Raw genomic sequence first — 20,598 nt, 5'->3', positions numbered from 1 at the left:
GGCTCTGCGCAGGGCGCTTCCTGCCTCTCCCGGAAGTGGCCTGACGCCACTTCCTGCTCCGCCGGGCGGGGTGCCGGCCGACTCTCCTGAGGGCCCGGAGCCATGAAGGCCATCATCCAGCGCGTCGCCCGGGCCAGCGTGACAGGTGCCCCGCGTCCCCCGCTCCCCTCCGGGTCTCCGCGCGGGCAGAGCCGGCCTCGGGCTCACGGGGAGCGCGCCTGGGAGTGGGGAAGGGGCCGGGGAAGAGCCTGGGCTCCGTCTCCAGGGGCCTCTCTGGACAGGGCGGCGCAGAGTCCCTGCCTGGAACCCTCCAGGGCTGCTGGCACTCAGGGTAGAGAAGCCGTTCTCAACTTTGGCGGGGGGGGCTGGATCCCCCCACCCGATGCTGTTGAACTACAACTCCCATCATCCCTAGCTAGCAGGGCCGGTGGTCAGGGATGATGGGAGTTGTAGTCCCATAACATCTGGGAACCCCCCCCCCCCGCCAAGGTTGAGAAAGGCTGAGGAACGCAATACTAAGCAAAATGATCAGACTCAGTATCACGTAGCTTTCCATGTTAATAAGAAGTTTAATTTTCTTCATTTGGGCCTTAGTAGAGACAACAGTTTCCTATTCTGCCACAGATGTTAAAATGTTTAGTTTAGTTTAGCTGTTGCAAGGATCACTTACCACTGTAGTCTTAAAGGGCTGCTGTGCTCTCTACATTTCATTTCTCACTGACCTCGGTATAAGGCAGCTTCCCATCTGTGTTCCTAATAGTGTAGGAAGTTCCTCGAGGAGATGCCGTGCCTTTTAATCCCTGTGGTTGTGTCTGCATTGATTTGGCAACAGGGAGCTGGCATGGAAGAGTTAGTTAGTTAGTTAGTTAGTTAGTTAATTAATTGCATTTGTATATCGCCCTTCATCCGTAGATCTCAGAGTGGTTCACAACATAAAATTACAATATATAAAAAAGACAAAATCAGACCAATAACAACCCACCCGCTCCCAATTTCCCCCCTGTTTTTCTCCTTGTGTGAATAGGGCAAGCTGCTGGATAGCAGTTAGAGACTTGATAAGCACAGGGTTGCATCCATATCATCTAAGCAGACAGTGTCCTAGAAGTCGTCATGTAAAGAGCATCCCAAGGTGCCATAACGTTTAAGGAAGCAATCTTTAAATCCCAGTTTGGGCTTGGTGGGCCTGAACTGAGTGGTGGAGCTGCTGCCACTTGCAAAGCACTCCTGCTCGCAGTAGCCATGGTTGACGCTGGGAGAAAGGCAATAAAGCTGCCAATTTTTTTATTTATTTTTTGCTGTGTGAGCTACAGGCTGCTGCAGCAGAATGGCTAGAATTTGCCCAGTAGCTGGACTGGCTTAGGATCCCATGGCTTCTTGGCCCAGCTCCCACCCTGGGGGTCCTGGTGTACCCCACCTTTTAGGACAAGCCCTCACAACACATTTGAGCATATTGACAACTAAATGCATCAAACTAAAAAAACCCCCTTCCAACTCTATGATCCTGTTATCTTTTTGCCCATGCCTGTACTGACCTCAGAAGTTGTAGTTTTGTTTATATTATGTTTTTTCACTATGTTTTACTGCATACTACATATATATTAATGTTAGGCCTATAGACAATTTAAAAATAAATAAAACATAGCAGGCCAACAACAAAAAAGCTACAAAGTCTCTAAGGTCTCTTACGAATTCAAGAGTTATAATCATGAAATTGATTAATTTGTTGTACAGTGGGGTTCACCCACAGCATTGCTTTGAGCCTGTCAGGTTAGACAGGGTATAAATGTAAGAGAATAAACAAATATGCACTATGTATTGTTGCCAGATTGATTAAGTATGAATCCTGTGCATAAAACACCTCATGCAGAAGGAGAATTTTGATAGATGTATTTTTCTTGCCATTCTAAGCACTGTGAGAACTTTATTAATAAAATGTCTCCCTTTGTTTAGCTGTAAGAGTACTCTGCTTCTGTATTGAATGAAGCAAAAAACCCCACAAGAATGTGCACGAAAAAGCTGATTCATAAATTGAATTATATATGTGAATTATATATTCAGCATAAAATGCTAATAAGCAAAAAACAGACAGAGTAGCTAGCATAAAGCACCCATTTCCAAATACATCCTTCATCAGTGTATATACATATTGTTGTAAAGCCAAACACATAAAACAAGAATTAATATCTGTTCAATATACCATCTATAAACATTTTAAAACCATAGGACTATGCTGATATAAATAAAGCAACTATTACATACCAATCTTGGGCCAGATCACATAGCCATTTGGCAAAGTAAAAAAATAAGTGTTTCCAATAGCGTATGTATGCTTGTTCTTTGGGTCTTGGGGAGGAACACAATGACTGTTTTCTACTTACACTGTCGGACGCAGTATGGCTCTGAATAGCAGTTCTGGGAATCAAAACTGGGAAGAATGCTGATGTGCTCAGGTTTGGCTGGCACGACTCCTATAAGCATTTCGTTGGTCACTGTGAGAGCAGGATCCTGAACTAGATGGGTCTTTCACTAGTACTTAAGGGACAACAAACCACTGGCAGTAAGTTGGTTTCTTAGAATCAGAAACTTTTAAAACTCCCTATAGTTTGCTAGGATATATAATTGCATGTGGCAAGTTTAACCTATTTTTTAAAATTCCCCTACAGTTGGTGGGGAGCAAATAAGCTCCATTGGACAAGGCATTTGTGTCCTGCTGGGTATCTCAGTGGAAGACACTCAGAAAGAGCTTGAGCACATGTAAGTCAATCTAAAGTATAAAACTTTTTCTTTGTATTGTGCTTATATAAATTTTACTTAATTTTTAACAATTTTGCATACAAATGCTAATTTTGTTTGTTCACTCATATGAAATAGCCAGTCTGGCTTCTAGTCAGGCTTCTGAATTAACTAACAGTACGCTTCCTGATGATGTTAGTTACTGAGCTAGGATATAAGGGCTCAGGCAGTCCTTAGAACAGCCTTTCTGAACTTTGTATCCCTAGCTATTGTTGGACTACAACTCCCATCATCCCTGGTCACTAATCCTGCTAGCTAGGGATGATGGGAGTTGTAGTCTGACAGCATCTGGGGACCCAAGGTTCAGAAAGACTTCCTTAGGGTATCCTGGACCCAAGTTGTTCAGAGCTTTGTATATTAATACAATGACTTTGAATTTGGCCTGGTAACGTGTGTGCAGCCAGTGCAGATGTTTTAGTAGAGGTGCATGCTGTCAGCTCTTTGTGTCTCATCAATCTAGCTGCTGCATTCTACATTACCTGGAGCTTCTGGACCAGGCCCAAAGGCAAACCCACATAGAGCACATTGCCGTAATCTAGTCTTCAGTTTACTAATGCATGGACTACAGTGGCCAGGCTATCCCAATATGACTAGCTGGCAAACCGGATGAAGCTGGGAAAAGATACTACTGGCCACACAGATCACTTGGGTTTCTAATTATACAGGAATACCCTCTTGCTATATATCTGCTCCTTCAGCAGGAATGCAACCCCATGCAGAACAGGCAGTTGTGGCTAGTCCCTGCATTAAAGCACCTAGTCCATGATTTTCACAGCCGTTCCCAGTTCAGCTGGTAAGGAGAAATAGAACTGCGTGTCATTGGCATATTTATTACATCATGCTCCAGCCTAATAACCACTCACAATGGCTCATGTAGGGGTTAAATATTACTGGGAACGAAAGAATGCCTGTGAAACTCCATAGTAGAAGTGCTGGGGGATGAAGAGCAGTCCTTGACTGCTACTCTCTGGACCCAACCAGGCAGGTAGGAACAAAGCCACTGTAATGCAGTGATTCCAAAACCCATTCTGCACACTTGGTCTAGGACGATGCCATGGTCAATGGTACCAAATGCTGTTAGGCAGTAAGAGGAGCAGGGCCACACTCCCCCCACCCACATCACTCTCTTGATAAAAGTCATCCATCAGGCGACCAAGGCCAATTTCATTTCTGAAACCAGGCCTGAACTCAGGTTGAAATGGATCCAGATAAACCTTTAATTTTCTAGATATGATGACAAAATATGGAGTCTTCAAGGTCTATGAATCTTTTCTTTCTTCCATCTTTTAAGGCTCTGGTTCCCCAACCCCGCTTCATATTTATGTGGAATTGTAAGAATGATCTTATTTTGAGACAGGGACCTTTCTTGTCTTTTGGTTTTCAACTTAGGGTTAGAAAGATTTTAAACCTGCGTGTTTTTGAAGATGAAAGTGGCAAACACTGGTCCAAAAGTGTAATGGACAAGCAGTACGAAGTGCTCTGTGTCAGCCAGTTTACTCTTCAGTGTATCCTGAAAGGAAACAAGCCAGACTATCATATGGCAATGCCTACAGATCAAGCAGAGTCTTTCTACAACAGTTTCCTAGAACACCTTCGCAAATCATACAAGCCAGAGCTCATTAAAGGTAAGGGCAAATTAAAGAGTTGGATAAATGGGAAAAGCTTCCTACAGCACAATCCTATACATGTCTATTCAGAAGTGAGTCCCACGGAGTTCAATGAGTCTTACTCCGAGGTGAATATGTGAAGAATCTTAATATACAATAAAACATGTTTGCCTTTTGGTAGTTGCTACTTTTATTTTGCCTTTTCCTATCAGTTAATGGGATCATTATTTCCTTAAATATGTGGATAAGGACCAGGAAAAGTACAATGGCTCCAGAACAAAAACGAAAACAAGTAGCCTTTTTGTACTGTTAAAACAAAATTCACAGGGACACTTGAATAACATTGCTTTGTTAATAAAGCAGAGTATCTGCATATGCCGTATTTTCCGCTTTATAAGACGCACCAGACCATAAGACGCACCTAGTTTTTGGAGGAGGAAAACAAGGAAAAAAATATTCTGAATCTCAGAAGCCAGAACAAGAGGGATCACTGCACAGTGAAAGTAGCGATCCCTCTTGCTGATCTGGCTTCTGGGATAGCTGCGCAGCCTGCATTTGCTCCATAAGACGCACACACATTTCCCCTTACATTTTAGGAGGCAAAAAGTGAGTTTTATAGAGCAAAAAATATGTGGTAGATGTGCTGGATGGGAAAATGAGTGGAGAGACAAGACAGAAGCGAGTCACTGCAGATTGCAAGAGGGGGAGGTCAGAAAAGTGTTGCAGGAACAACTGAACTTGTGAAATGACAAGCCTGCTTCTCCTTCCTGCCCCTCTAAAGCCTGCTTGAATTAAGAGCTCGGTGTGTGTGCTCTGCCATAATATTGCCTTGGAACCCTGGCGTCTGAGAGCAACACATAGGCATGAACCCTTAGCTGACTAGGGCTAGCAGTAAGGCTGAAGGAAAGTAACTAGACTGTTGCTTGATTTCCATCAGCTTCCATATGTCATCTGCACCCAATTCCTCTCCCTCGCAGAGTAAAGGACTGGTGTGTGTTTATGAGCTTGGCTCCAGAGAATGCGTTTCCTGAGGCAATTCCCTGCTTTAGCTATGACCTCCCCCCACCTTGATCTTCTTCTTGTCGAGAACCACCAATGTTTGCAATAACTTTTAGGTTACTCAAAATTTTCAGGCTTCATGTGTTCTCTCTCTCTCTCTCTCTCTCAATTAAAATATGAGAAAAAGATGTTTCCAGGTCCAAGCTTTTGGTCTTAAAACGGTAATGGAGGGAAGCTTTTGTGTTGTTTAGAATGGTGCCCCCAGATTATACAGAGGGCCACTGGAAGACAGGACAAGATTCAGTCTTGCGCCAGTGGCTGTGATGGACCTCCCGCTCCCTCTCCAGCAGTCCTGTGTCGCCCAGTCTGCATCAGAGGTTCCCCCCACCTCTGGGGGCACATGGGAGGCTGCTGTGATGGAGAAGAGCAAAGGACATTCCTGTTTGTGTGTGCAGTAGTCTGTTGCATAAGTGGGACATAACAGTTGGATATCACTCAGCAAAGCGAAGATATTGCCTTAGATATACTAAAAACAAGTGATCCATGCAGTTAATAAATTAATTTATTAAAAGAATTTACATATACGATATTGTATTTCATTTCATAATTAATCAGTTCATGTAGTTATCTGGAAATTTATGTATGTATCTTTGTACTAGAGTCTTTGCAATTTTGGAAGTGTTTTCTCCAACCCTTCTGCACTCTTGTCTATGACAAAATGTGAGGTGGCTCAGAGGTAGATCAGATCAACACTAACCAATACTGTTTGCTTTCTTTTCATGGACTAACAACTGGATATATATCTTCAGAAAATTCTGGCACTTGATTGTATGTTCAATCCTGTTCCTTCCAAATTAATTTGCTTCTAGATATTGGGGGGAAAGCAAATGTTGAAAGAATCCCTGTATCTTTTCCCCATCTCATTAGAAAAGAAGCAGTTGGAGATTTGGAATGGCAGTTGGTTGGCTGGGAAAGCTTCAAGCCACAAGAAAACCTTGCTCAAAAGTTAGGAAAAGGGGACAGCTCAGTCGGTAAAGCACGAGACTCTTCATCTCAGGGTTGTGGGTTCAAGCCTCACGTTGGGCAAACGATTCCTGCACCGCAGGGGGTTGGACTAAATGGCCCTCATGGTGATTTCCAACTCTGCAGTTCTATGAAACATGTAGCTTGGCCCTAACTAGAGATCTCTTGTGCCTTTTGGAGACTTCTGCCTTATAAAAAAGGCATCACTTCATCCCTTGACAATGCTCTATACCTTTCTTTAGAAGTAGCATATTACCACCATGCCATTCTGTTTAATATTGTCCTGTTTTATAGGAAGCATTTGTGCTTGAATGGGAGGAAATAAATCAGTAGATAGAGAAAAATGTTATGATTCAAAATCATGGTTGGCAGTGCAAAGATATAATCACTTACCATTTTTCCTCTAGAAAGGAGCAGTGTCTGGTAGGGTTTAAATAATTTCTAAAATGTCAGCTTCTTGTGACCTACTTTGTATTCAATGCAATGTAGTTATAAAGGAGATAATGATCTGCTGAATATGTGAGTTGAAGCTTTTAGACATAAACATGTTAAAATAAAAGTTCTTGTAAACTGTCAAGTCTGAAAACTAAAGCATCAAATGGAACTCTTCTTATTCACCTCAGATTCTGTTATGATTAAGAACCAATCTTTAAAAAGTTGTGGAGGAATTATATTCTTAGTTTACTTACTAAAATCTTTGCCAAGACACCAGCATCTTCAGCTTTTTTATTACTGTTAAAAGATTTGTAGCTCTTAAAGTCAAAAAGAAAGGGGGAGTAGTAGTATATGAGAAATATAAATACAATGCATAAACTTTTAATTGAAGGAGCAATATTGTAAGTTTGGCAGAAGGAAAACTGTACTGCCACCTAGTGGTCACTTGACCAACAGCATAGCATCTTAAGCCAGTGTTTCCCAACCTTTTTTGGGCAAAGGCACACTTGTTTGAGGAAAAAAATCTCGCGGCACACCACCATTACAGCCCCGTGACGTCAGCGCGCAGCGTCACGCCGGGAGGGACGCACGAAAGTGAAAGTTTTCAATTTTTTTCCCTCCCCCTTGCCGGGGAACCTCCAAGCTTTGGGGGTGGGGGGGGGAGGAGGCAGCAAAGCGAGGGACTGAGGGACGGCGGCAGCTGAGGCGGCGGCGGCTGTTGTGGTGGTGGCGGCGATAGCGGGCGGAGGAGGGGCGGCGGCGGGGCCGAGGTGGCCGGCGGCGGCAGGGGAGGCGGCGGCGGGTGGAGCAGGAGGGCGGCCGAGGCCGGTGAGGGAGTAGGGTTGCCCGGGGCTTGAGGAGCCGTCGCCGGGAGTTGCTGCTGCTGTTGTTGCTGCTGCTGCCCGGACATGCCGGCCTCCTCCTCGTCCGCTGTCTCGCGCTCCTCCCTTTTGCACGCGCTGCCCCGCCGCCGCCCCATTGGCTGGGTCCTGTCAGCTGATCCTGTGTTATTTCCTGTGTGTGTGTGTGAGGGGAGAATGGAGAGAGAAACCTCGGCACCACCACCGCGGAGCCGCCCCCGGCTCGACGCGGATCCTCGCCGCCGCCGCCTCTCACCGCCCGACTCGCCCGCCTCCCTCCCACGGCACACTAGCCAACGTCTCACGGCACACTAGTGTGCCGCGGAACACCGGTTGGGAAACACTGTCTTAAGCTACCGGTAAGTGAAAAAATATTTCCTTAGAAACAAACCTTAGCCTGCAACTTTACTGTTTTATCAATGGTTACATTAGACAAGGTTTCAAGGGCTATGGATGTATTCAGGCAAAAATTGGCAAGAAGATGGATATCCCTGTAATTCTTTGCCACCCCAAGAATGGGGAAAATGTTCTTCCAAACAGAGTCCCATACCTACAAAAAATGTAAAGATAAAGAAGGTACCTTTTATCATATGTGATGGTCATGTAAGGCAATAAAGGCTTTCTGGGAAATTATATATAATGAACTGAAAAAAATGTTTAAAATAACTTTTGTTAAAAAAAACCACAGAAGCCTTTTTATTCGGAATTGTAGGTACTGACATCCCAAAGGAACAGAAAAGACTTTTTATGTATGCAACAACAGCAGCATGGATGTTACTAGCCCAGATAAGGAAAGAAGAGTCCCTATCAGAGAGGAATGGCAAACCAAGCTGTTAGACTATGCCGAAATGGCAAAACTGACCGGAAAGCTCAGGGACCAAGAAGACAAAAACTTCAAGAAAGAACGGGGGGGGGGGGGGATTATAATTTATTTAGGAGACCACTGTAAGCAGATGAAAATATTAGCAGGATTTAATTTCACTTGTAATGTAACAAATACTATGAACAATATTGATAGATATAAAATATAGATTATGAAATAATATGCACTTGAAAATGACGGTGGAAGTCTCAAGATTCAGAGAAATCTCTTTATATGGCTTCAGTGCCTTTGGAGAGATGAATTCACCAGCCCATGGGCAACAAAAACCCATTCCAAACTGTTGTCTTATGGAATCTCTCCTTCCGATATACTTAATCTAGATCTAATTACAGCTAAAAAGGTCATCAAACAAAGACTGGAGGAGGTAGATTTGCAACAAAATCTTACCACAGGTGGAGGTACATGTTCCCCGATATATCAGGGCATTACATCTGTGTCCCAGATACCTCGATATCTGTCTACTTTATCGGCTGCGTCGCATAGATTCGCGTTAGAGCCAGATTTAATGTGTTCCCCTCAAATGTGCTGAGCAATAGATTTACTAACGGTAAAATCTCTGTTTTATGCGCATGTGACAACAAATCGATAGAATCCCTTTATCATATCTTGTTTAATTGCCCCTTATACAATGTTCCCCGATCAAGGATCCTGAGTTCAATCATTCTGGAAATTGCTGCTAAACCACCTGAATTACATCTAGCTTATCTACTCCAGGACATTGACTCTTATAGAACATTACAGGTTGCTAGATTCCTGATCTCAGTTCTGTCATATAAAAGACTTCATGGAATGCTGCATGACTATTAAAAATTCAGTAAACTCTATGCACCATCTTTATCTTCAAGGCCATAACACGGTACATCTAGAGATTATGCGTTGAAATATTTTAGTTGATATTTTAGATTGTAAAATGCTATTGATTTTATCTATTGATTTTTATCTATTGATTTGTTTTACCTTGTGGGCTTATAGTCGAATAAAGTATTATCTATCTATCTTTATATGGCTATGTATTTGGCATTGTTATAAATTTATATTTGTAAAATCAAATAAACACAATTTTTTAAAAAAGGGAAGGAGGGGAAACTGAAAGGGAAGGAGGCAGATATTTGAAGCTGTTATTGTGAAGGCAGATGCCACTGTTACAGAGAAGCTAGCGGAGGGAGTGTTCTGCTATTGGAGGGGAAACTGAAAGGGAAGGCAGGCAGGCAAGCAGCAATGATATTGTCCCTCGCAGTTTGAAGGCTGTGACTTGCCTGCTCAATTTATTTGAAACTGTTATCACGATGTGGATTTAATATTGATTTTGGATTATATATAGCCACCCAGAGTGGCTGGGGAAACCCAGCCAGATCGGTGGGGTATAAATAATAAATTATTATTATATATATCAATATTTCACCCAGCCCCACTGCTATAATATTAGGCTAAAAGGATATAGAAAAGATAGTTACAAAACAGGTCCTTTGGCACACTCTTCCAACCGCGGGAGATCACTCTGATTCTTTAGGCTGGTAGGTGACTGCCTGGGCTCCCATGCCCACAACACATCCAGATGGTAAGCGACCCTTTCCTTTGAAGTCTGTTTTTTTATACAGTCCCAGGCAGCGAAATGCCTGTCTCTAGCCATCAGTGAGCCTCCCTTCTATGTTCTCAGCAGTGAGCCAAAGTCTATGTCCAGGTGCCGGCTCCATGCCTGGGTCAAGGCAGACCTGTCCTCCCGTTGACTCCATGATCAAGGCCGCCTGGCAGAACCCCTGTCTTTTGCCACACCTTATAATGGGGCTAAATATATAGCAAAGAAGCATTGGAAGCAGTGCAGTGACTGCCACTATAAAAACCAAAGGTGGTTCTTAGGTAAATGTCCTCTTCTTCCCACTCAACTCTAATTTAATTTTTCAGATGGCAAATTTGGTGAATATATGCAGGTACATATTCAGAACGATGGACCTGTGACTATAGAACTTGAGTCTCCTGCGCCTCCCATTGACCCTAAGCAGGTAAGTTACATTGATGCTTTCCGTTTTTTGAGTCGTTCCGCAAGACGAATTTCCCTATGGGCTTGCTTCGCAAGACGAAACGTCTTGCGAGTTCTTGTGAGTTTGTTTCCTTTTTCTTAAAGCCGCTAAGCCGTTAATAGCCGCTAAGCCGCTAATAGCCGTGCTTCGCAAGACGAAAACACCGCGAGACGAAGAGACTCGCGGAACGGATTAATTTCGTCTTGCGAGGCACCACTGTATATAGGGATACCAATTGGCTTTCTTAGGACTAAAGATTCCTGACCCAAGCCTTCCATTATGCAATCTTTATTAAAACAGATACAGGAGCAGTATAACACCAAACAGTGGTTTGAAGTTGCACGAATAAGCAATTCAGAACATTCAGGCTCTCCTACTCCCCCTCCTTCTTCCATTGCATGCAATAATTCTCTTCCTTCTATCCTGGTGTGGGGGAAACCATGCCTTGCTGTTTGATGTGAACTGGTAATTTGTGATCTGCTTCAAAGGCAGTGGACATCTGTTTGTGAGGTTGAAGAGGGAGTTTGTGAATCTAAAGTTCCCAGCTGGCCTGATCTGCCCTATACAAAGACAGAGCTACAAGGAGCCTCTTAGCATAGGTGTGTGATCCATATAGGCACAGGTAATTGCCACCCTCAGTAGGACCTACTGAATTACAATTAAAAGGTAAGGTCCAAGCTATCCATATTGATACTCTGCTGCTAGGGGCCCATAGAGCTGCTAGGAGCTCATGGATACATTTGCAACCTGAAAAAACTAGTGGGCACCACAGTCTTGTATGCACTCACACCACTGCTCTTTCACCAGCAATAAGGCTTGGAGAAATATCATTTTTCAAGCCTAATGTGGGGAGGAATTCTCCTGGAGAATGTAGCACTAATCTTCCTCCCCAGTGGCAATATCCAGGAAAAGCACCTCTCCCTACAATCACAGAATTAGGCTAGAAAAAAGCTTTAATTGGATCCAGTTATTGGAACCAATAAAAAGGCTTTTTTTCAACTCTTAATTGCAGCAATAAGGGGAATTCTAGATGGGAGTAGTAGCTGGGGAAAGAAAGAGTAATCCTTTACTTCCTAGCTCTGTCTCCACCTGTAAGTATCCTCCTCAGATGTAAGTTGGCTTCAAACAAGCCTTGTGTTGGCCAATTGCAGCATGTAGCTGTTTTCAGTGAGGTTGGGGGTCACAGAATTGTAGAGTTGGAAGCAACCCCAAGGGTCATCTAGTCCAACCCCCTGCAATCCAGGAATCTCAACTAGATCATACTTGACAGATGGCCCTCCAATCTCTGCTGTAAAACCTCCAAGGAAGGAGAGTCAGCACCTCCTGAGGGTGTCTGTTCCACTGTCGAGCAACTCTTGCCGTCAGAAAGCTCTTCCTGATGTTGAGTCAGAATCCCATTTCTTGTGACTTGAAGCCTTTGGTTCAGGTCCTAGCCTCCAGAGCAGGAAAAAACATGCTGGCTTCATCTTCCATGTGACAGCCCTTTAGATATTTGAAATTGGCTCTCATACCTCCTCTCAGTCTCCTCTTTACCAGGCTGAAGAAGAAGAAGAGGAGTTTGGATTTGATATCCCGCCTTTCACTCCCCTTCAGGAGTCTCAAAGCGGCTAACATTCTCCTTTCCCTTCCTCCCCCACAACAAACCCTCTGTGAGGTGAGTGGGGCTGAGAGACTTCAGAGAAGTGTGACTGGCCCAAGGTCACCCAGCAGCTGCAGGTGGAGGAGCGGGGAAGCGAACCCAGTTCCCCAGATTATGAGACTACCGCTCTTAACCACTACACCAGACTGGCTCTCTATAGGTTGAACATAACCAGTTCCCTCAATTGTTCCTTATAAGGATCATCTTGGTTGCCCTCCTCTGCACGCGTCCCAGCTTGTCAACACCCTTCTTAAATTGTGGTGCCCAGAACTAGACACGAACATTCCAGGTGTGGTCTGACCAAGGCAGAATAGAGTGGGAGTTGTATTTTTATTTAAATTGTAGTAATTGGGCGGAATTCAACATTGTTCTATGGTGAACGTCACATTAGTGTGAAAATTGCAGCTTGCCAGACAGAATGACCCCCCCTTCCTCCCCCCATGCACTGTTCTGGAGGTTCTTCTCACTCCCCACAAGCCAATTCTGGGGAGCTCCTGGGGGGAAAGGGGGCAAAAACCTCGTTGTGCAAGTAGAAGTCCTCATGCAGTTGAATTTGTTCTAAAGTCACTTCAATGGCTCTATGTTCTTTTTGTAAAGTGTTTTGACTTTGAGGCGTTTTACAATCAAGTGGGATATAAATTGTTTGAAATAAAATAAATAACTATAATTCAATTTAGTTCATGCTTTCTGATTCTGCTTTTTTGGCTAATTGAAAACGATGGTTTAACAATTCAAATATACCACAGTTAAGTTTCCTTAACCATGGTTCATTGCAATGCGAGAATGAGCCCAAGTGTTTCTTCTTTACTTTACAACTTAGTATGATGGCACTGAGCACACGATTGATTTTGCAGCATATTGAGAAGGGGTGATGTTGTGGCTGCTAGAGTGAGTGAAATTGTGGACACAGTGGCAGTCATTGTTCATATCCAGTGAATGCATCTGACTTGATTTAAGAACATTAACCAGCACCGCAGTCTTATTCATACTTGGGAGGAAGCCCCCTTGAACAATAAATTTGAGCACAAGGGTGTGGTTTAGAGGGTGGAGTGTTGGACTAGGATCTGGAAGGCCAGGGTTTGAATCCCCCCCACTCAGCCACAAAGTTCACTGGGCGCCCTTGGGCCACTCACTTCTTCTCAGCCTAACCTACCTCACAGGGTTCTTGTGGGGATTAAATGGGGGGGGGCATGTACATCACCCAGAGTTCCTTGGAGGAAAAGGTGGGATATAAATGCAACAAACAAACAAATATGCCTAGGCTTGAATCGTCCCACACATTCTCGCCCCTTCAATGGTAGGGAAATTCTCTTCAAGTCCACCCAAAGAAATTAGATGGGGGGGGGAGGGGAGAGGCTGGTTTGCTGCTTTAAAGAGATCCATCATGAATGAACATTTTGAACTCATTGAAGCTTATGTGATTTACGTTCTCTGTGATTGGGCCTTACCTTGGTAACTGTTGCCAAGGGAGCCATGTACACAAATAACAGTCATTCTCCATGTTTTAGGAGGCTCTTTTCATTTTTCTCTTTCAAAGCAACCCAAACTCTCTCATTCTGATGAGATTCTTTTAATCTATTCTACTGTGTTACTGTGTTTCAAAGACATAATTTGCTTCCCTGTGAAGTTCACACCAATTGAAATAGATTTGAAAGAAAAAAAACTCTTCATGGTCCTTCTGAAGGACTTTATATCTAACTGGAAATGCTTCATTGTGACAAAGAGTGATGCTGTAGGACTTAAATGATGATCCCTGGGGGCAGAGGAACCTCAAGGAGGACTGCATGTACTGAAAATGTACCACACTCACTTAATACTCCTAGAAGAGGAATATTAGTTTGAATTTTTAATGCCCATTCTGCAATAGAAGTCTTAAACTGATCCCGTTTGTTCTTACTGTCGGTACTGAAATCAATCCTCTACTATTTCTGACCCATATTTTGGAGGTGCAGCCTGAGATAAGGAAGCAGGGAGGTGCTGAACTGTCAATGAGTCTGTTGTGCTTTTAAACATCACACATCGTTATGCAGCTAAATAGGTGGTAATAACATCATTTTAATTATGTGTGATCATTGCCAGTTATTTTGTGCTTTTAGTAGGGGTTTATGTTATCAGTTCACAGGAACATCTTGACTGGAGTAAATTTTGAAGTTAGTTTAAATCATTTTTAGTTTCTTGACAGGGCACCTGGGGATGGAGAACATAGATAGGCAAATAATGTCTTGGTGTAATGACTCCACAGTAATGTCAGCTGCCTGTTACACTAATTGAAATCATTTTGCATGGTGATGTCTTAATATATTCAAGGACAAGGTAAACTCAGAAGAGAAGGGAATTCATACTTTCCTTATGTCTCTGTATTGGTATCCTGACACCCTTCACAGTCATCTCAAGCTTCCAGTCTCTGCTATTAAACTTCTTTGCTTCTTACCTGACTGTAGCTCCTTGCTTGTCTATTGTTGCACACCTTTTTGCATTTATTTTTTACAAAAACAGAAACCTTTTACTCTGGTACCCTGATGTAGGCAAAATGTGAAGTTACTTTCTCTGTCCTATTTTGAATAGTCTCTGGGGATAAAATGGACCTCAGCACAGATGTTTGGTAGTTTCAGCGTTCATTTCAGCAAAAGTAAATTGCACCCTTGTAGCTAAGTAAGTAAAGCATAACTTTTTAGAAAATTGAAAAGGTGGGGCAGAGGAAGGAAACATCACAGGACAACTGGCCCCTTAATTGTTGAGGAATACAAAGAGTATGATGTGACTCAAGTTTGCTTTTAAAAAAATTCTAATAAAGTTTTACAAATATTTCAAACAGATGCCGGAAGGGTTAACACCTGTTACTTAAGATGAATGTCCATGTTACTAAAGAAGGCTTATACTATTGGAATACTGTACACATGGCAATTTCATTATATCATGCCGTAATTTGTGTTTGTAATTCATTTTTTAAAAGACAAAATATGTCTCTTTTGCACAAATCCCAAGGTTCCGTAGTAGTAGGTGATTCTCGGCAGAAAATTAGATTTGATGCATAATCTTCCTAAGAGATGCCAAAGTTTTTTTGTTTTCTGTTTTTTTAATGCAGTGGTCTGCTCAAAATATTTTCAGTGCTGCTGAGCTGCTTCAGTCTCTAGTGTGCATTTATGAAACTTCTTGTTTTGCTTTTCTTTGCAAACAGCTGGCAAAACTTGAGAAACAGCAGCAGAGGAAAGAGAAGACCCGGATGAAGGCACCCTCTGAATCAAGCAGAGAGAGAAATGTTCCCAGAAGTAAAAATGATCCTAGTGCAAGCAGTGGGGCGGAGGGGGACGTGTCTTCGGAAAGGGAACCATAACCTATGAAAAGCAGGTTCAGGTATGGACTCTTGTTTCCCAGCTAATATCTTGAACTCACTCTTTGCATGCTTCCGTTCAGGGTAAAGGGGAATTCATAGGAATGCATAGCTCCTAATATTTTCAATTATTTCCTTGGTGCTTAAAAACACTGAGCTACATCATGATCAACTCTCATATAATCCAGGGATGAGAAGAGGGTAAGTTGGGATGTGGGATCTGTGGCTCTCCAGATGTTGCTGGTCTACAACTTCCATCCTCCCCGACCTCTGGCCACTTTCACTGTAGTTGATGGGAGTCTGGCAATATCTAGAGGGCAACAGGTTCCCAATCCCTGGTCTATTAGTTTGCCAACTGGCAGCTGCTAGTTGCTGAGATTCTTACAAACAGTGCTTGACTAGGTTGACTTCTCCAGCAAACTTCTTGCATTTTTAAGCAAAACTGTATATGACTTAGCAGCAATTACTTATGCCATAACAGTTAAGAGAACTTGAGTGTATATTGTTGTTTTGTGAATTTAAAGCAAGTTAACAGATCATGGCAGATAATGAAGACTAGACCATGCAAGACCGAAGGCAGCCTGTTCCTGGCCCACTCAGCTCTATTCATGCTGGCCTCCCATTCTTCCATTATCTTCTCTCAGTCAGTTTGATATGTCTCTGCTAAATTCTGTCGACTGCTGTTGAGATAATTTCTCTCCTGCCACTCTTTGCATGCACTTCAAACTGTGGGTCCTTTTAATATTCTCTTTCCAAATGACTTAAAATTTCTTCCTCCTCTTTCCTTATGCTTAGCTTTTGCTCTTTTGGCACATAATACCTGTTACAAGGTCTAAAGGCTGGTAGGCAACCAAACATCAGCCCTAGCACACGACCAGTTCTGTTTGCATTACAGATAGTCATGTGGCAAATCTGTTGTTTAACTTTTCCGTTGGGTTTCTTGATCCACTGCTGCACAGCTTTTTCTGGAAAAGTAAAAATCAGAGTCTCTGGATCATCTGGATGTAGCTCAGACTGTGGCTTCTGCACATTGATAGCGTCACCCCTCTTGCAAATGGAGACAACAGTGGCTTGTACCACTTCCATGTGACCTATGGCTTCCTTGGGGAGTTGTGATGCCAAAAGTAGTATAAAAATAAGACTGTTGCTACTCCTTTGGGCATTCCTAATTTGAGATTAACATAGCATGTCATCCAGAAATGAAACAGGCTATTTTGAATGGGATGCATCATGATGCACAAAAGATTTATTGGGGCAGAAGGTGAAAACAATGAACCCTTATGATAAGCAGGGTCTGATCCCACTGGCCAGTCATACCACAAACAGCTCATGCTCCATAGTGACAAAGGATGCATCATTTAGGTTGCAATTATCCAAGTCCATCTCTAGGTGGAGTTGGTCAGCCAAGGCCACAGGAACATTGTTTTTGCAGTGGAGAGGCTGAAAGCCAGACTGGCAGGAATCCAGAAAGCTGATAGAATCCAGGTGTGCCTGAAGTGATCAGGCTACTCCTCACTCAGAAACCTTCCCCAAAAAGGGAAAGTTCAAAACAAGGTAGTAGCTGTTTGGAGAATCTGCATCCTGGTTTGTGTTTGTTTTTCTTCAGAGCAGAAACTAAGCAACCACAGATTTGATGCCATAAAATAGTATCTAACAAATCCTCGCTTTTTGTGGCTGGATTTTATTAACTTTGAGTGGACATTGGTCCCATTTTTAAAGTGATTACTTGGGAGGAATGAAGTTGAAGGAGATTTAAAAGTTGTAACAGTTACTTGGAAAATGGGGGTGGAATAAGATAATAAAATGAAGGGCCCCCACTGTTATGTTGAACAGGTTTCTGTTTAACTAACATTAAAGTTATCTGACACAATCTCTTTCACATGCCACCTCCCTTAATCCTTTCCCCCTTAGGCTGATGAGATGGCTACTCTACTCTGACCACTCCACATGTCCCTTGACCCCTTGACCTCCTGACTCCCAGTTGCCTTCTCCCCCATTTTTATTGCCTTTCAGCCACTATGTCATCAGCCAATTTTTCTCTGTCCCTTTACTTATTGAATGCAAACATGCCATCACCTTTCCTACTCTAAAAAACAACAACCCACAACTGAGAATGGGTTTTACTTTGCTAACCAGCAGCCAATTTCATCTGTGAAAGAAGTTGATATTTCAGGTATCCTTTTCTACCACTTCATTTGCAAATCCAAAGGTTGGTACTCTGGCATTTATCACGGTGCTCCATGTGCCAGAAGTGGTTTAGTCCTGCTGGCCACATGACCTGGTAAAGCTGTCTGTGGCCTGAAGCAAGATGAGTGCCACACCCCATAGTCAAAGTTGACTGGACTTAACCATGCAGGGGTCCTTTACCTGGGCTACCTTTGATACAGTTGATCATCCTCCTCAGCTTGACTTCATCTGTGTTGTAGATATCTATGACTATTCTTAACTGTTTCTTCCCCTTCCTGTCTGATCACTGATTTGTTCCCACTGGGCGAAGCTCCTCTTTAGCCTTTCTCTTCTCTGATTGATTTCTCAAGGTTCTTTTCTTGGTTTTCTTCTATTCCTATTCCACTCTTTTCTTTGTGGGGGGGACTCCATAAAGGCAAATTATTTTCAGTATCCTATGACAACATCTAGCTATAGATCACCATTTCCTCACCTCTGTCTAGTGCCCCTCTCTCTGCCCGCTCGTTGTGTGTTTCCTTTCACTTGTTATGGCTAAATCCCTTGTTCATGCCTTGGTCTTTCTTACCCCTCCAGATATCATTCTTATTTCTATCCCAAACTCTTCTGTGAGAATCTATCACTTCTGTCTCGCATACTTTTCTGTTTAATTTTGTATAGCAAAATTAACCTTTTGTAAAAGGTAAGAGTGGTGGGGATAAATGGGCCAATTTCAGATTGGAAAGAAGTAGAAGCCGGTGATAGTTTGGCTGTGTGCTGTTCATGCCTTGGATTAAGGATGAGGTGTGGCTTGGCAGGGTTGCACGCTTTACGCAAAATGTGGACCATTAGACATTGGTGTGCTTTGAGAGGGACTGAAATCATGAAAAATCAAGCTACTGTGTTGGGTGCATCCTCAGTTCCCTCTCTTTCTACCAGTACATGGGTTGTGATATCCTGGTAGAACGAATAAGAAAGCACCAGGTATTTCTTGCTGCTGCCCATGTGACAGCTGCTAGTCATGCAGGAATCCTGGAAGCATCACAGTTGCTAGAAAGTACAGTTTTAATCAAGGAAAACTTTGCCCCAGGTATCAGAAGTGTGGGAAATCCTGCTAATGAGTAATATATAAATAATATTTCAAAAGATTAACAGTTTTCAAACTGATGTTCAAAATGAAGCTGTCTCCTTGTTTATTAAGGTGAGGAAAAGCAATGGCAATATAAAATAATACTGTGTGTTTGGTGAATATCAGCTCTCCCTCCATGTCTTGTGATACTCCACTTCTTGCTTTGACAGAAGAAAAACTCCATCAGAAGCTTCTGGCAACCTTTTCTATTCATTAGCTGACAGCACTCAATTCCTACACGAACAAATTGGGACAGAAAGAGCATTTGGAACAGAGAAGAAAGATGTTACGGACCTGCACCATGTTGCATTCAGGAACAACCAAAGGGATGTTACCTGTCTCCATTGCTAAAGTGCTTCAAAGTGGGGGTAGTAAAGGACATTTTCCTGGTTTTCTGCTTCTTATGTTGTTGTTACTGAAGTGTGCCTGCCATATCTGTCTGGTTGGTTCCCATGTAAATGGGAAGTGATCAGATATTCCACATGGTTCTTGGCACACGTCTACAACTGCTTTTGTCATGGCAAGTGTCTCTACCTACTTCTTGCAGTGAATATGGCAAGCCCACTTGTAGTGGGGGAGGGGGGTTGGAGGATTGGGGGCAGAGGACGACCCTGCAGCTGCCCTGTGTTCTGGATAGGCTCCTAGCACATTGGAAAAATAGCTTCCCTCCCCCAATCTCAATTATTGGAGGGAGCCTGGGGCTCTTCAGTGTTGCGCTGCTCTTTTGGAGCCACACTTAGTGCGGCGTTCTCCAGGCCACTTCTTGAACTTGGAACTGGGGAAGGGAACAGGGGCTTGTCTGTAACCTCATGTTGAGCTCCAGAGGCACTTGGAACCCCTTCCAAACTCAGAATGATGTTAGAGCCATCTGACATTCTGGTGGTGTGGGTCATGAACTCCTTTCCATGCCACCAGGAACTGTGAGAAGATGCAGGCCATGCAGAAGGGGCCTCCACTGCAACTCCTCCCAACCCCTTCCAGAAACCGGAACAATGTTGTTCTGAGAGGGCCTGTGTGGCACAAGGCTTTTCCTGCTGCCTTGGTGATAGAGGAAGGAACTCTCTGCAGCAGCTCTTTCATCAGCATCATGTAAGAAGAGGGCCATTGTTACTGAATGAGGAATGGTGGTTTTTTTCTGTGCAGGTTGTAGCAGTCCTGCTTGTATGAGCTATTGATCGTATGCTTTGGTTTTATAAAATCCGGTTTTTCCCCTTACATTTTCACTTGGAATCTCAAGAGTAAGCTTATATTTTGCTTCTGTTGGTGTGATGTCACTCGTGTCTCTTTTCATAGCCCTGTATATGCCTATTGTATTGTCTATGTGTGTCTGGCTGTACAATTTGTGGGAAATAATTGAATTTAAATGAGACTGATTTGCCTGTTATTTATTTATTGTGAACAGTGTGTGTCTCTGTGTGTGTGTGTCTTTTAAACTTTTTGACAGAGAGAAAAACTTTAATAAAGTGTGCCTCCTGAGTACTTCTTCTGTAGGAGTCTGTTCTTTTAGGAAATTCAGTGAGGCTTATCCATGCAAACGGCATGGCGTATCAAAATTACGTCTTAAATCGGTATTTATACATAAGTGTGTCACAATCAGCCTTCTCAAAAAAGCTTTGCCACATTTCTTTCATGAGGTACATTCAGTATGTCACATTGTTCTGGCCACTGACTGCCAAATTACACACTGAATGCAAACGTACGTAACTGTAGCTCTTAGA

At 43.1% G+C, this 20,598-nt stretch overlaps 1 protein-coding gene across 2 annotated transcripts; it reads left to right on the top strand.

Moving 5' to 3' along the window:
• Positions 1-8: 8 nt before the first annotated feature.
• Positions 9-20,359, top strand: DTD1 (D-aminoacyl-tRNA deacylase 1). Of its 2 annotated transcripts, none has more exons than XM_081206030.1 (6): positions 9-145; positions 2,664-2,754; positions 4,183-4,418; positions 10,503-10,600; positions 15,436-15,611; positions 19,054-20,359. In XM_081206030.1, exons 1-5 carry the CDS (start codon positions 103-105, stop codon positions 15,589-15,591), a joined length of 624 nt encoding a protein of 207 aa, XP_081062156.1. In that variant the 5' UTR covers positions 9-102; the 3' UTR covers positions 15,592-15,611; positions 19,054-20,359. The 2 variants fall into 2 exon arrangements, with proteins under 2 accessions (XP_081062156.1, XP_081062155.1); XM_081206029.1 differs by having other exon boundaries at positions 19,051-20,359.
• Positions 20,360-20,598: the final 239 nt, after the last annotated feature.

Source organism: Podarcis bocagei (assembly GCF_964188305.1).
Source record: "Podarcis bocagei genome assembly, chromosome: 8".
NCBI lineage: Eukaryota > Metazoa > Chordata > Lepidosauria > Squamata > Lacertidae > Podarcis > Podarcis bocagei.
Note: the sequence above shows the minus strand (reverse complement) of the source record. Positions and strands in the feature narration are given on the sequence as shown.

What these genes read in the sequence shown, in the direction of transcription:
- DTD1 (XM_081206030.1), top strand. Translation starts at nt 103, where the DNA reads ATGAAGGCCATCATCCAGCGCGTCGCCCGGGCCAGCGTGACAG. An exon ending in CGCCCGGGCCAGCGTGACAG is followed by an intron (nt 146 to 2,663) that starts GTGCCCCGCGTC and finishes ATTCCCCTACAG; the next exon opens with TTGGTGGGGAGCAAATAAGC. An exon ending in CAAGCCAGAGCTCATTAAAG is followed by an intron (nt 4,419 to 10,502) that starts GTAAGGGCAAAT and finishes TTAATTTTTCAG; the next exon opens with ATGGCAAATTTGGTGAATAT.